This window comes from Falco naumanni, chromosome 10, assembly GCF_017639655.2.
Source record: "Falco naumanni isolate bFalNau1 chromosome 10, bFalNau1.pat, whole genome shotgun sequence".
NCBI classification, from domain to species: Eukaryota; Metazoa; Chordata; class Aves; order Falconiformes; family Falconidae; genus Falco; species Falco naumanni.
The window spans coordinates 37856543-37872659 of NC_054063.1; the positions used below are offsets into that span (position 1 = coordinate 37856543).

The 16117-nt window shown below is 42.8% G+C and overlaps 2 protein-coding genes across 5 annotated transcripts in view; both read left to right on the forward strand.

Annotated features, from left to right (window-relative positions):
- The first annotated feature begins 2440 nt into the window (after positions 1-2440).
- The window catches only part of LOC121094568 (fer-1-like protein 4), an 85993-nt gene continuing 72316 nt past the window's right edge, over positions 2441-16117 (forward strand). The window contains exons 1-2 of one of the 3 annotated variants that reach the window (XM_040608363.1): positions 2456-2509; positions 4371-4374. The gene's annotated coding sequence lies outside the window, so the exon portion shown is untranslated. Of the gene's footprint in view, positions 2510-4370; positions 4375-9825; positions 9932-16117 lie in introns of those variants that run through there. The other 2 variants (XM_040608354.1, XM_040608355.1) reach the window with 2 other exon arrangements.
- Positions 2463-14411, forward strand: RBM12 (RNA binding motif protein 12). Of its 2 annotated transcripts, none has more exons than XM_040608370.1 (3): positions 2463-2573; positions 5326-5376; positions 9789-14411. In XM_040608370.1, the coding sequence occupies exon 3, from the start codon at positions 9811-9813 to the stop codon at positions 12448-12450; it is 2640 nt and encodes an 879-aa protein (XP_040464304.1). In that variant the 5' UTR covers positions 2463-2573; positions 5326-5376; positions 9789-9810; the 3' UTR covers positions 12451-14411. The 2 variants fall into 2 exon arrangements, with proteins under 2 accessions (XP_040464304.1, XP_040464303.1); XM_040608369.1 differs by having other exon boundaries at positions 2468-2573; positions 5294-5376.

Sequence of the window (16117 nt, forward strand, 5' to 3'; positions counted from 1 at the left end):
ATGACAGAAAGAAGTAAACCCAAGGTCCTGGGGGGTGCTCAGCAGGGCGCTGGTGGTGGCTGCTCACCTGGCCCAGGAGGTGAAGCAAGCGAGGCAAACGCCTGGGGCCTTGTTGGGGTTACCCTGTAAAAGCCAGTGAAGTGGCCGTGCAGTAACGTAATGCAATGCTCTTCTCTACTAATAAAAATCAGCTCTGTAGAACAAAACCAACATGCACCCCCCCCAAGCCAGTGCTGGAGGGTGTCCCAGTACACCAGGAGTCTGTGTGAGCTTTCTTTCGAAAAACTCTTGGCCTTGGTTTTATTCAAACTTACTCGTTCTTAGTGGCGCAATGGGTGTTTGTTCCCTCACACTTTACTTTAAAGCGTCCTGTATAAATTCCACACCACCACCCCTACCCCCCTGTTATGTACTTAGCATCCTGCTTCACTTTCAGTTTAGGTGGGGGAGACAGATAAATTGGCACTCTCTCAACAGTTTCCTCATACCTAATAAAGGCAAATCCCATTCTTTTCTAGCATTCTGTCTGCCTTCCACCATGTGCATATTATGGGGGAGCATATTGGACACTGTTACCTATGATCCCTGTCTTTTAACCTGTCTACCAGTGTTTTGCTTTCCAGAGCCACTTTTCCCCCTGCTATTGGTACCTAACTGCATCATGCTGCCAACTCCTCTTTGGTACCCTTGGTCACTAGGCATGCTCCTAATAACTAGTCCAGGATTTTGTTCCCCCTCATACAATCTGCAGTAAATCTGTTTCTGTTAATCTTGAGTGAACTATATATTTACTTCCCATGAAAACTGGGGTATGGCTGAGGAGGCAGTTGGAGACATGTGCAGGTAACCTGAGTTGCAGACATTTGTTTCAGACTGCCCCAGCTAAGCTGCAGCATAGACCAGAACACTTGAGGTGCAAGGACACATGATGATCTGCAGCAGCTGTCCAGAGCATCAGGGTTTGCTTTTCAGTGCACCTTTGTGGAGTCAGTACAGACGCTGGCTAGAGGCCTGCTGAAGATTATGTGGTTTTGTCCTGGCTTTTTTGCTGGTCCACACAGTAAACGTCACAAGTCTCTCCACCAGACTTTATTTCAGCGATAAAAAGCAACGTGGTGACTCATCACGTTCTCAAAAGCTGAAAAGTCTTAGTTTTTTTTTCTGACCTGGGATACTCCAGTGCTGCTTTTCTGTTACCTTGTATCTTCTTCCCACTGCAGCGTGGCTATTACAGCTTGGGAAGTGCTGCAGAGTGAGGCTCTGAGCTGCAGGTGCTCCTGCTCCCAGTTGTGTATCTTGGCCAAGCCTGGCTGTGGATACTGCTGGTGACTTCAGTCACCTGCTTCTCTCAGTTATGTTGAGGGGTGCATGCTGACAGCTGACCCTGCCCAGTGTGATAAAAGTACAAATTACTGGATATTACTTATAGCCATCAGTGTGATGTGTAAGCAGGTGGCACACGTTGCAACACAGAAAGGATGTGTTAGCTCGATGGAACTGATGCATTTTCAGGGCACCTTTACCATAAATACCAAATAGAGTACAAAATCTGTAAACCCAGGGATTATAGGAAGAAGATGAGCAAGCGTGGGCTGTTTTGTTGGGGAGGGGATGTGGGTGGTAAAGGAGAATTTGAGAGTAGAAACAGGGAATATACAGGGAAACAAATCATGGTGTGGGGGCTACTGTGGGGCCCAGCAGCCCCAGGCCTGACCTGATCCCATTGCCTCCAGACAGCACACCCATCACACAGCTCAGCCCTAGTTTCTGTTCAGTGGTGAAAAACAACTAAGTAAACTGAATTGCTGAACGCCCAGATTTGCTGGAAAAGCATTTTGCCATGTTAGGTGATGATTTCTTTTCATCAGTTTCTTGCAGCAGACTATGCAGGCTCTTTTTTTCATTGGAATTGGATGCTGCTGCAGCACCCGCATCCGCTGAAATGTGGTGGGGCATCTCCCCAGCTGTGCATCGCCATGCTTCAGTGTGGGACAGTCATTTGTGCTGCACATGTACTCGGTCAAGCGAACGAAGGACAGACACAGCGCAGGGCAGTTACACTCAAAGAGGGCACTGGCCCAAGGTAATCTTTCATTTTAATTCTGTAACCTGGTCCTATGTGAAGAAGACGACACAACCTCTCTCAGGGCTTTTTGTTCGCTGGAAGATCAATGCCTCCTTTGGAGTCCAGGTTTCCTCACCACTAATTTCCAGAAAGTGCCTCAAACCGTCAACGTGTCGCTGCTGTACCACAGGCAACTGTGCTCAAGCCCCGCTGCGGGCCGAGCCCCCGCCCCTCTCCCCTCAGCCCCCGGCTGTGCCATTGCCTTCCGGGGCGCGGAGCGGCCGCGCGGGCTCCCCGCGCCGGCCGCGTCCCAGGCAGCGCGAGCGGCAGGAGCCCTGCGCGAGCCGCGGGCTCCGCCCTCCTCGAGCCGCCCCGCCCCTCCCTGGCGGCGCCGCATCGAGGCGGCCATTTTGTGGCCCTGCGCGGTCGCTGGCGTTGGGCTCGGTGCGTAGGGGGGCCTGGGGCCATTCGGCTCCGTTCTAGCCCTTTTTCTCGTACAGATCCCTCGGTAAGAGCGCGGCGGCGCCCGGGCGGGCCGGGTCGCCTAACCTGCCCCGCGCTGCGGGCCCGCGGCGTGGCGAGGCGAGGGGAGGGAGGCCGGGCGGGCGCGGCGCGACTGGCACGCGTCCCCGCGCACAAAGGGCCGGGCAGGGCGGCGCCTCCCGCGCTGCCGGCCCGGGGCACCGAGCGGGGGCCGCACCCGCCTCGCCGCGGCCTGGCGCGCCGAGGCCGGGGAGCTGCGGCCGTGCGCCGGTCCGCGCCGTCGGCCGGCCGCCCGCTCCTTCCCTCCCTCTCGCCGCGCCTCCGCCCGCGCCCGGCGGCCCGCGGAGCTGCGCGGCCGGCGCGGGCAGGTGAGTATGTGCGGGCCGGGCGCAGGCGCCGAGGGCCCGGCCGGCGGGGGCGGCCGAGTGACCTTGCGGCGGCGGCGCCGGGGCCGGAGCCCGGGCCTCAGCGCGGAGGCTCTGCTGGCGGCGGCCGGTGTTGGGCGGGCGCGACGGCGGTGTGGGGGTGGCGCAGGCCGGGAGCGGCACCTGGCGGGCCCCGAGCGGCGGGGCGGCGGCGCGGTCCCGTTGTCGGCGCCTCGCCCTTCGGCCGGGAGGAAGCGGTGCGGGGCCGGTCCCGGGGGGCGCTCGGCGGGGCGCCGGTGGTGGCTGATCGCCCGGCCCCGGGAGGCTAGGCGAGCGAGGCAAACGCTCTGCACTTCGTGGGGAAGAAGGTTCCTGGGGCCTGTGGCGCTGCCGCAGCTCTTTGGGGTTACCCTGTAAAAGCCAGTGAAGTTGCCGTGCAGTAACGTAACGCAGTGCTCTTCTCTACTAACAAAAATCAGCTCTGTAAAACAAAACCAACACGCGCCCCCCCAAACTATTGTTGGAGGGGGTCCCAGTACTACCAGGAGTCTGTGTGAGCTTTCTTTTGAAAAAACTCTTGGCCTTGGTTTTACTCAAATTTACTCCTCTAGTAATTTTCTTACCCATCTCGATCTGCTGGGGTTAAGCAGAAAAGTCGGCAGGTTGTTTCCTGGGTGGACTCTTTGTAATTTCCTTAGTTGTTTTGTCTCCAGGGAATGGTGCTGCTTTCTGTATAGCTGATAGGGTGCTGCGGAGATTCTCTCCTATGAAGTCCCAGAGGAGTGGCGTCGGCGTTGTGTGGGAGTACCTGTGCTCAAGTCGATGTTTGCCTAGTTAATACGCTCTTGCGCATCGGTTGATTGGAAGGGATGTCTTCATCTACGAGAGTGATGGATGGCTTTCTTTTAAAGTTGAGAGAATAGAGACTTGCTAACGAAAGTAGATGGTGTTTGGTGGAAAGATTAAACGTAGCAGAATGCAGCTTTGCACCTTTTCTGAAGAATGGTGCTTGGTTTTGTTTATGTTGTTTCACATTATAGCATGTTGTCTTAGTCCACTGCAAATCTTCAGCTTGTTTTCAGAGTCGTGAAGAGGAACATGTGCAGCACTGTGGTTGCTGTACTGGAAATGTATAAAATTATTTGGGTTTTTCTTTTAAATGGAAAGTTCCTTGTGCATGACAGGTTTATGTGCTTTTTGAAGCAGGTGTGTGTTTGCATGAAACTGTTTTTCAGGTGATTATATGCTTTCCTGCATTGTAAACTATTGTTTGACACTACTATATATGAAAGTATATAGTTGTTTCCTTCTAATACAGGATTGCTTGTTTCTCTTAAAGTTCTAATAAAAAGCCCCAAGGTCGTCTCTTTTTTAAATGAATTTGCCTTTGTAATGTAAGTCTGAAGAGTGTAGTTGTATTTTTCTCACTTGTAACTCTGTTCTTAATGTCCTGGAAGATCTGTGAATGTCTGGTGTAATTCTCTCTCTTAAGGAGTTTGTGGATGGTTTAGTAGTACTTCTTTCTCTGAGTTCACTTTGGTAATGATGTTTATAACTGAAAATGGCTTGTTTGGGTTGTGTGAGGAGGCGGCAGTTAACAGTTCTTGGTGTGATTCATTCCTAGGTAGTTTTCCAAAGAATCACAATTTTAGTCTGAGGTGGTTTACTAAGCAGTGAAAGAATAAGAGTTTTCCATCCCTTCTTTAAATACTAAATGCATATGTTGCTGCTTAAAATTTTGGCTGTTCTGTTGAGTTGTAATCCCAGGCAGACAATTTTTTTATAGAGGGATGAAAAAAATGGGCATTTCTTGGTGGGTAGTTCTTACTGTGTGCTCTGTGGAGGTGACTGCCTGGAGGTGGCTGTGAAATGTCACTTAGTTTCACCAGTTTTTGTGACTCCTGAAAAATTACTCATATGCAGCTATAGGGAGGTTTTCTGAAGTTTGGCTTACGTTGCTTTATGCAAGTAAGAAGATCTGCATTTGGAGGAAGGGAACATCATCATGGTGGAGCAAGGGTTTGTTAAAATTCAGGGATTTGAAGTATTTAATTACCTTTTTTTGCCTTTGAAAGAGTGATTTGTTTGCCTATTGGTGATGGGAAAATTTGAAAGATCCTTTGAATGTTTTCTGGTGGTTCTTACCTTCTTTGTGGAAGGCATATTCATGTCTTGAAACTATACAAAACCTGTGCAGTGCAGTTGCCAACAAGTCACACAGCGATAAGGTATTAGAAAACGCACTCCTGTGGTTGCTCTATGTTGCAGTGCCTTGTGGTGGTCTCAGGTTTGAACTTTCTATATATACAGTTCTTTGTGGACTGTTACTGCTGTTGTGTTGCCTGCATTGATTTTTGCCTCCATTTATTCTTTATTGCAGTCTAAAAGTTGGTTTTAATTGGTTGCCCACAGGATTGGCTTGGCTTCTGCTACTTGTTAAGAAAAAAACATCTGTCTTTGCAGGTAAGAGCCTTTGAATTGAAGACTTCTTTATATGCATATTGAGTATATCTTAAGAAATATTTGAAGCTTTTGGAATCTGTGAATTGGTATCAGAACACTTGGGGCAAGTAGTATGTAGCTAGTCTCTTTAATTCCCACTGCGCTGATAGAGGTTCTGGCAGTGTTGTTCCTATAAACAGTTTTCAGCCAAACTAATGTTTTGTTGCTTCATCAACACGTGGTAGTCTGGGACACTCTCCTGATTATTTTGCACTGTTGGAAAATGTTGCTACTTTGCGGCAGGCCACAGGTCTGCATGTTTCTAACTGTTGGGAGTTTAGAAATGTGCAGCAGTTGATTCTTATTAGATTTTGCAGCATTTAAAGGGATCAGAGTTTCAAATTAGCTCAGAGATGGCTGTCTTAATCTACCAGGTTGATTTTTAGCCTTCTTAAAAGTGATTTAAAAAAAAAGGCAAAATTGTGGTCTGCAGTTTCAGCTTTTGCTAGACAGTCTCAGCCTGGATACTTAAAATTCCTCCTACAATGCTGGTGTTACTCCAGTTCCCAGTCTTCGTCCAAGAATTGCCAGATATGTTGTGTGTGCGTGTATTGTGTGGGTATTATACTTTAACACTCTCCAGGGACTAGGCTGAATCTTCCAAAATTACCTCAACTCGAAAAATGCAAGTATTTTAAAAGGCTAGTCTGGTGTTTTTATTAATTTATTCATATGATCGAAATTATTCTTATTTTATTGACTAGCACATACGTGCAAGAAATAATCTTGTATACCTTTTTCAAATGTAACATCAATGTTTTTAAGGACATCTCAGTCAAGACAAAGATGCTGTTAAGGTTAATTAGATGAGTTGAGTCAGATTTATTGTTGGCAGCCCTTTCCATTTTTCATCTCATCTTGCTAATGGGGATAGATTGTCTTTAGCACAACTATAGGACAGACATATATATACCAGACATGCAAAATGACACCAAAACTTGCTTTTGCCTTTAAGTAACTTTTTGTACAGGGGGAAAAGCAGGCAGCCTGAGAACACTGCTAAGAGCTCAACAAAAAACCTTCAGTGCACACTTAACAGGCGTGTAGCTCATCCTGTGTCTGAAGCTGATGTTGCCTCTGCATGTATATTGATCTTGACAAATGAACAATAAAATATTTCGGCAAGCTTTGCTTTTTTATTAGTTGGAAAAATTGAGTGAGTGGGTTATTGTGTCCTATAGTGGGTATTGGCATTTTGGAAAAAATCAGACTTGTGAGTGTTCAGAAATGAAAAAATTGGCCCTTTTGGTCCTTGTGATTTTTCTTTAAATCACAGAAGTTAAACTAATACTTCAGGTAAGCACTGAAATCCTGAAAAAATTGTGGCGGTTATGTGCTGAGTTGACAAAATACTCTTTTGCCAAAAATATTTGATGAGTAAAGTCCTTCAAATTCTTTTTATTCATATTACTGTTAGTTTTTGCCTAATAGCAGGCACTTGCTTAATATCATGCATGGAGTTAACTACACAGAAGTTCATTGCAGCTAGCTTTTCTAGCAACTGTAGGTCGAAGCAGCTGTTTGGGGTTTTTTTGACAGTAGTGATTTAGTGGATCTGAATAGACTACTTAGTAATAAAACTTAAAGATACCTTTAGTGTTTATAATTAAGTTTGAATTTAGTGCAAGATTGAAATGCTTGCAGTATCCTAGAAGATACGTAAATGTTCAAATGCTTGAAGTCTTACGAATTCTTTGTGACCTTACCTGCTGACTTATCTTGCCTTTCCTCAACTAATGGCTCTATTAGATTGTCACCCTTTTTACATAAGTAAAGAAATAACTAAAAGTAATCTCCCATTTAGCACAAAACACTTTAAATGTCTTAACTCCTGATGCATGAAAATTTCTGAAACTCATTTCTTTGTATAAATAATAGCGAAAATGTAAGCTTCCCAGCAAGATTTGCTATTAGTAGTATTGTAGTTTTCAAAGTATAGGTAGAAAACCAGGGATGCTTTTATACCACTTGCTTGCCTGAGGATAATCTAATTCAGAAGCAGTCCTGTAGCATAATGTAGTAAACTTCAGTTTTACAGTACCATTTGGTATGGCTTCATTAAAGTAGGCAGAATTTTCGTTTTAACTTTAGTTTCAGAGATTGCTATCAAAGTTAGGCAAATTTAAAATCAGAATCATTGAGAAATACTGCTGTTTTTAGAAACGGTGCAAAAAGTCTTACATACTTAGATGTGTACATAGCGTAGTTCTTAGTTTGACCTGTTTTTTTTCACATGGGCGAGATATTTTGCTGTTGGAATATGACTGGGCAGTGAACTCTTATTTTCAAGTTAAGTGTGTCACTGCAAGAGAAATGCAAGGATGTTGCTTTTGTTACCTTGCCATGGAGATGGGAAAGTTGCTTTTTAAAAAAATGATCCCTGAAGTTTAGTATATACCCCGCTTTCTGTTGCTGCTGTCCCTTGGTGGAGTAGGGGTTTTCTTAGTGGTATGCACAGCTGAATTTTAATTTTTGTTCAGACCTTCTCATGTTTGTTTTGCAAGTTCCAGTCTCTCTTTCAGGATGGTATAGTCAGGAATCAGATGTTCATTCGCAGCAGCTAGAGCAGCAGAGCTGTCTTTTTGCCAATGGGCTTGTCTGCTGTTTCCCTGAGGGAGAAAAGTCCTCTGCATTTTTCTGGTGTCAGCTAGATCTGGGCCAATGTCCTGTAATACCCCAGTTTGTTGCCTGAGTTCATTTGTGTATGGAAGGGGTTAGCTGTGGTTTATTGGGCAATACAATACTTAAGTACCCATTTGAGTAATCTGAGGTTCTGTCATGCAGACAGAAGAATTGCTGGTTTTTTCCTCCCTTTGTAGAAGAAATGTTATTCCTGTTTTAAGTACTAAATTCAGCCTTACCTGGCATAGTTATGTGGTTGGATAGTGGCTTTACCTGGTCGTTAAGGATGTTTTCAAGACATGTCTACTCTAGGGTGATTGGGAGACATAGGCAAACACAGCTGGCTTAAAGACATGACTATATGCTGGGATACAATACTTAGCTGAATGTGAAATATTGGGAGTTAGTTACTGATTGTAGTTGGTCACAGCTTTGGTATGTGGCCAGAAGTCTTCAGTGCACTGCCGTCTGGTGATGCATTGTATCATCTGGTTGGGCTCAATCCTAAAGGTCTTTTCCAACCTGAACAATTATGTGATCTGGTTCATTCTTCATTTCAAATGTTTAGTTAACACCATTTGTATGTGACTACTTGGAGCCTTGGAGGTCTTCCCTACAGATACTGAACTGGCTTGTGCTTAGGAAGTCAAAAAGTTTCAGAGATTAAGTGGCTCAGGTGAAATGGGGTACTGCTGTTCATGGTTTAGTGTGAGAGACTTGACTTCTGAACTGCTGAATTGTGCTAGTATTAATATGATGCTTTTAATCTTTACTGAAGGTTTGTCAAGAATAAGAGAGGATTACCTAGTTTTCTGTTTATCTTGAACTTCTGAGAAAACCTCAGGCTGTTTTGTAGAATGTGTGCAAGATAACTGTCAAGATCTAGCTGTTAACAGTTGATGTGTCCATTAACCTCAGCTGCAGAGGTAAAAGTCATTTACTTGTGCTCGTGACAGAAGGTGTAATCTTAGAACACCTGCAACTACTAGAAACTACACATTGTTCTTGAAAGTTGTAAAGGCCAAGTATCTAGCTAGGATATAGTTTAGGTGAAGCCTGTATGGTCACAAAATGTCTGGGGCTTGTTTATAACTGTTAGCTAGCTTCATGGTCACCTTAGGCCTTTTCCCTTTGCTTTGAGAAAAAGACAAGATCAGTGTAATCTAGATGGTCCCTTTCAGGATGTCATGTGAGTCTCACTGTTGCTAGCTGTCCATAATGGGGTTTTGTTTGTAACCAATCCACTGTTACGTTCCTAGTTGTCTTGACCTGGCAGGAGGTAAAATCCCTCCCCAAATGAAAGACAACTGTTTATTTCCCATAGGTGTGCAGAATTTTTTGCAGTCACTTTGCCAGGTACAGTGGATACCATATCAGTGTATGGTAAATTCAGTTTGGCTAAACTACTCATTTTGCTTATGTTCCATTAAATATTCAACTACTGATATAATAGTTCTGATTTTTGATGTTCCTCAGATTGTCTGGTTTTTTTTACTGATGTTTGTGGGTCTTAGTTTAACAGTTATTTTGGAATTTCTAGTGCAAAATGTATACTGATTGTGTTGGTAAATGTTTAATACTTCAATCTGTATGAAGTAAACATGAATAAGGAACTTGGAATATAAGCATGCTTAATGTTTGCAGGATGTTGTTAGGTATATATAAACAAATATAGTAGATGGTGTCTGTAGGTAATTGCATGGTGTCATAAACAGTAGTCTGACATAGCCGTTGCCTTTTCTCATCTGCAGGTGTGTGTTGTTTCAGCGCAGCATGGCTGTGGTCATCCGCTTGCAAGGTCTCCCGATTGTGGCGGGGACCATGGACATTCGCCACTTCTTCTCTGGATTGACCATTCCTGATGGGGGCGTGCATATTGTAGGGGGTGAACTGGGTGAGGCTTTCATCGTTTTTGCCACTGATGAAGATGCAAGGCTTGGTATGATGCGCACAGGTGGTACAATTAAAGGGTCAAAAGTAACGCTATTGCTGAGTAGTAAAACTGAAATGCAGAACATGATAGAACTCAGTCGTAGGCGTTTTGAAACTGCCAATCTAGATATGCCACCAGCAAATGCTAGCAGGTCAGGACCACCACCTAGTTCTGGAATGAGTGGAAGGGTTAACTTACCTACTACTGTACCTAACTTCAATAATCCCTCTAGCGTAGTAACCGCTTCTACTACTGTGCATGAAAGCAATAAAAGCATATCCACGTTTTCTACTGCCAGTATGGGGACTGCACCTCCAAATCTTGGGAGTACCTTTGGTAGCCCAACATTTAGCTCAACTATACCTAGCACAGCATCCCCTATGAACACAGTACCTCCTCCACCAATCCCTCCGATCCCAGCTATGCCAACTTTGCCGCCAATGCCTTCTATTCCACCAATACCTGTTCCTCCTCCTGTACCCACACTACCTCCTGTTCCTCCAGTTCCTCCGATACCCCCTGTGCCCCCTGTACCTCCAATGACACCTATGCCTCCCATATCAGGAATGCCTCCTATGAATCCTCCACCCGTAGCACCTTTACCCACTGGAATGAATGGGTCTGGAGCAGCAGTGAATATGAACAGCGGCTTGAATCCATTGTTTATTGGTCCCATGAATCCTGTAAATCCTATCCAGATGAATTCTCAAAGTAGTGTCAAGCCGATTCCAATCAATCCAGATGATTTGTATGTCAGCGTTCATGGAATGCCCTTTTCTGCAACAGAATCTGATGTGAAAGACTTTTTCCTTGGGCTCCGTGTGGATGCAGTCCATATGCTGAAGGATCATGTAGGTCGAAATAATGGAAATGGACTAGTTAAGTTTTTTTCTCCTCAAGATACATTTGAAGCACTGAAACGAAACAGAATGCTGATGATTCAGCGCTATGTTGAAGTTAGTCCTGCAACAGAGAGACAGTGGGTGGCTGCTGGAGGCCACATAACTTTCAAGCAAACCATGGGTCCCTCTGGGCCGTCTCACCCTCCTCCTCCCCAGGCTCATTCTAGGTCCAAATCTCCTAGTGGACAGAAAAGGTCACGGTCAAGATCTCCCCATGAGCAGGGCTTCTGTGTTTATCTGAAAGGTCTCCCCTTTGAATCAGAGAACAAACATGTGATAGACTTTTTTAAAAAGCTGGACATAGTTGAGGACAGCATTTACATAGCTTATGGACCTAATGGGAAGGCAATTGGAGAGGGTTTTGTTGAGTTCAGGAATGAAGCTGATTATAAAGCAGCTTTGTGTCATCATAAGCAGTACATAGGGAATCGCTTTATTCAAGTTCATCCAATTACTAAAAAGGCAATGTTAGAAAAGATAGACATGATTCGTAAAAGACTGCAGAACTTCAACTATGACCAGAGAGAAATCCTCATGAATGCTGAGGGAGAGCCAGGCTCACCAAAACTGTGTGCACATATATCTAATATTCCATACAACATAACAAAAATGGAAATCCTTCAGTTTCTAGAGGGACTGGCAGTAGAAGAAAACTCTGTACAGATTCTTGTTGATAATAACGGGCAAGGTTTAGGACAAGCGCTGGTTCAGTTTAAAGCTGAAGATGATGCTCGTAAGGCAGAGCGTTTGCACCGTAAAAAACTGAATGGAAGAGATGTTGTTTTGCGTTTGATAACTGTAGAAGAAATGAGAGATATTGAGAGAAACCCACCATCTCAAGGGAAAAAGATACTGAAAATACCGATACAAGGAAATGCGACTGTGCCAGGAGCACAGGGTGCTGGTGGGGATGAGCATGCCTTCTTGGGGGGAAATTCTAAAGATACAAGCAATGGTCCTCCGTTTAATTTCCCTGGTAACTTCAGTGGGTCTGGCACATTTGGTCCCCCTCTACCACCACCTGGAATAAGTGGCTTTCCTGATTCTAGACCAGGAATACCTACAGTCGCAACTAGTGGTTTACCTGGTACAGGTATTGAAGTCCCAGGTTTTGCAGGTGGTCCTGGTAATTTGAGTGGACCGGCAGGTTTTGCGGGGGCTCCTCAGGCTTTTGGTAATGGTCCTGGCAATTTAAGTGGACCCCCTGCCTTTGGGGCTGGTCCTCCAGGAATTGCTGGTGGTCTTGGACACTTAAGTGGACCTCCAGGGTTTGGACCTGGACCAGGAAATATACATATTAGTGGACCCCCAGGTTTTGGTACAGGGTCTGGGAAGCCAGGACCAACTGTCATCAAAGTGCAAAATATGCCCTTTACTGTTTCAGTGGATGAAATTTTGGATTTCTTTTACGGTTACCAAGTGATCCCTGGTTCGGTGTGCTTAAAATACAATGAAAAAGGCATGCCCACTGGAGAAGCAATGGTTGCATTTGAGTCTCGTGATGAAGCTATGGCAGCTGTTGTTGATTTAAATGATAGGCCTATAGGCTCCAGAAAAGTAAAACTTGTTTTAGGGTAGCTGTTAATGTGAAGTAGTTGTAGAATAGGTATTCATAGTGGTGTGATAAATGCATCTGGATTGGTTTTTATAGTATTTCCAGGATAGAACCTGTGGATTGTTTAAATTGTAAAACAGATTGGTTTTGATGAGACACGGAGCATTGGGTTAGCCTTTACATAAGAAACAGTGTGAGGATAGATGTGCAGTGGATTTTCCCGTACAAATATGTGGAGAAGCTAGACAGATTCTTATTCATAGTAGAAGTTTGGTAAACTAGACTGGACACCGTGCTTATCAAGGAATCTAGATTGGTTTTACATAGTTTTGGATAAGGGAAAAGATGAAGTCAGTGAAGCTCTTCAGTGGGTGCTCTTGTAAGCCATTGTAAAATAGATAGCTATTTCTAGATTTGGTTAAAAGCTGGCTGAATTTGCTTTGTTTACAGGTCAAAGCTTTGTTTAAAGTCCTGATTTTACTCTGCAACTGAACGAATTCTCAGTGTACACACATTAATTGTTTTGTGTATGTATCTATTTTTTCCAAGATTCTCACTGTATGAACAGTTGAATTATGCCCATTGCTGATGTGTCTACCAAACTAATTCCTATAAGTATGAGCAGAATCGTTCTGTAAAATTCAAGCTGTTCTTTGTGGAATAACCTTTAGTTATTTATATATTGCAATTATAACTGTGCAGAATAAGACTTTTGCCACAAGTATAGCTAACCTCAAACATTATGAGTTTTACAGTACACTTATAAAACATTTGCAGTAGAAGTAACAACTTGAAAATACTCATTATTGTTTAAGTAGCTTGATTTGTTAGGATTATGTGAATCAGTTGGCATAGGATCTCTGACACTAGTTGGATATTGATGTTGTATTTCTCATGTGTCTCTTGAACTCCTTACATAGTCTCTGCTAAGAGAATCAAAGTGGTGATTAGTAGGAGATTGGAGTCCAGCTAAAGTTTTAAATTAGTTTATATATGAAAGAAACTTTTAACTTCAGCAACTCTGTCGTGAATTACTGCTATGAGTGAATCCAGAGATTGAGTTTATTTTTCTCCAAAACTTGAAAATACTGAGTTTACAATATATTTTTCCAATAAAGTTGTGCTGTTGTATTCAAAGTCTGTAAAGAGTTGCCATTTTCTTTGCTGTGCAGTAAAACCTTCCATGAAAAAAACCAGAGAATTGGAAAGGAAGTAATGACACAAGTGAAAAGTAGACTTTCTGTTTGTGTTTTTGGTTGTTTTTTTTTTTTTTTTTTTTTTTTTTCATCCTTGCTTGGTTTATGATAAATTTGAAGTCTTGGGCATTGCCTGAAAAATCTTGCTATTCCCTGCAAATCATTGTACTTAAACATAGTAAACTTTGAAATGTTTTGTTTTTTGGACAGAGAAAAACAGTGCCTTTTGGTGTTGCATATCATGGAACACTGAAGTGTATGGTCAGGCAAAATTGAGAGGTGCAAGTGGCAACAGTTTTATTCATGTGGTGTGTAGGAGAGATTTGAAAACCTGTGCAGCGCTGCATCCTGAGAGGATTTCACAGTACAGGAATATGTGGAAGGATTGTATAAAGGTGTACTTCAATAAAGAGGCGGTCGCATTATACAGATGCTTCTGTAATTCATTAGCGTAATTTTGTTTTGACAGATTACTAGGTGGTCCCAACTTTGGAAAAGTAATGTGATTTGTATATACTGTTTAAAATTAAGCCTCCTGTTAATAAAACTGTCTGTCTCTGAAGCTTCATGTTACGCGTTTCAACAGTCTTTGGGAGTGATGTTTCAACAGCAGATCTTTGTTTTTTTGGTTGTTTTTTTTTGTTGTTTTTTTCTTTCTTTGAAAGTCTGAAAGTACTCTTGCTGATGTCAGAAAGATGTGTGATTAGGAGTCAAGCCTTTCAGTTTATTTTTAAAATTTTACTCTTTGTTTTTTAAACAGCTTTTATTAAAGTTTCATATATATTGGAGTTATTTGGGTGCTTGTTTCTTCATGTTTCACATTAGAATAAAATTAATGAAAAGGAAAACTTGGCTTCATTGTTCACAGAATTGATTTAAGGTATTAGTGTGTGTTGACTTGTGGACACTGGTGATAACTGTTTTTTCAAGATCAAATGAATCGCAACAATGCTTGCCTTGTTGTGAAATATAATTTCTACTACAGGTGTCTGGAATTAGATACACAGTTCTATGTTACTGTCTTTTGATTTCACCTCTTGATCCTCTTGGTAATGGATACAGGGTTATTAGTGTTTGTGTTAGACACGGCATATGCTGCAAAACATGCTTGTGTGCCTGTTCCTTTGGACTTTATAAAAGTGCAGGTTTGTTTTGGAAATCTTTCATTTCCTGATTCTTGATTTATTTTTTTTTCTGTATGGTCTAAAGATGTTTAAATGCTTACCTAAAAAAAAAAAAAGTGCAAACCTATACAAAAAGCCATTGGTTTTGGGAACATTGACACGGATGGAATGCTTAAGTAGAGGAATTGGGGTGGGGAAGGGGCTCTTATTTGCCAAGCAGTTGATGCTCCATGTATTTTAGCATAAAGTAGTAGTAAATTAGTAAGTATCTGCTCTTTCTTGAGAGTAGGCTCTTGGAAAAAATAGGAAGTTCTAGCATATTTGGAATTTCTGTATGTATCGTAAGCAGTACAGCTGCTGTCCCAAATAGTTACGGTTGCTTCTTTAAAGCTTATATAGAGCAGTGCATTGCCAAGTGTAACTTGGAAATGGAAGAAGTTTTCTGTAACAACTTGCTTTCATGTTAGAAGCAGCCTTAAACTGCATGCTGTGCTAAATTATGAGGAGTACTGTTGCATTAACAGACTTTGTGGCTAGATTTGATATAATTGCTTACTTTGTATTTCTATAGTAATGAACAGCTTTAAAAATAAGGGGTAGGACCTCTGAGGTCCCATCTCCAATGTGGAAAGGTATGTAACCGCCCTTGCATACACACTTCAAGGCTGGCTGCTAACAAGAGGTAGCAACAGAAAGAATCAGCTAATGGACACTGCTCATACTTGCAGTTGTTTTGGCCTTGATGTTTTGAGTGTCAGGAACTAACATCCTGCTTAGCCTCGTTGGAGCAATACAGTCTGTGACACTGATGTCCCCAGTTTCTTCAAGTTATGGAAAGAAGGTACTTGTGTTTATATAACTAGCTGAGTTGGTTTTTTTAGCAGTTCTTCAAGTGTTGGTGTCTTAAGTACCACTTCTAAAAAAACTAAGTGGTAAAGTGTCACATTCACGATGTGATTTCTGTTAAATGTACATATTTGTCATCCCATTCATAAGAGAAAGTATGAATATAATTATTCAATGATAAATTTGTGACATATGGAAGAACTGCAATGGTTAGATGAAGGCGTGGCTTTTAAAATTACTGAGTTTTCAAGCAGTTACACGTGAATGTCACAGATGTTGTTTTCAACACAAGTTAATTCTGTAATGTCACAGACAACATTAAAGCCAGTTCTTTATTGATGAATTGTTGCCGTGTTCTAAACGTAGATTTGAGAGGTTTGAAGGTTTGTAGGTTTAAAAAAACCTGAAGGATACTTCTTTTTATTCTAAGTCATGTTCCTTTCATAGTATTTAATGTTTTCCTTGAATGTCTATGCTCTTAATTTGTTGTTAGTGGAGAGGAAGATAATGCGATACTGAAGACT

Coding starts and splice junctions, on each gene's coding strand:
- RBM12 (XM_040608370.1), top strand. CDS start 9,811: ATGGCTGTGGTCATCCGCTTGCAAGGTCTCCCGATTGTGGCGGGGACC.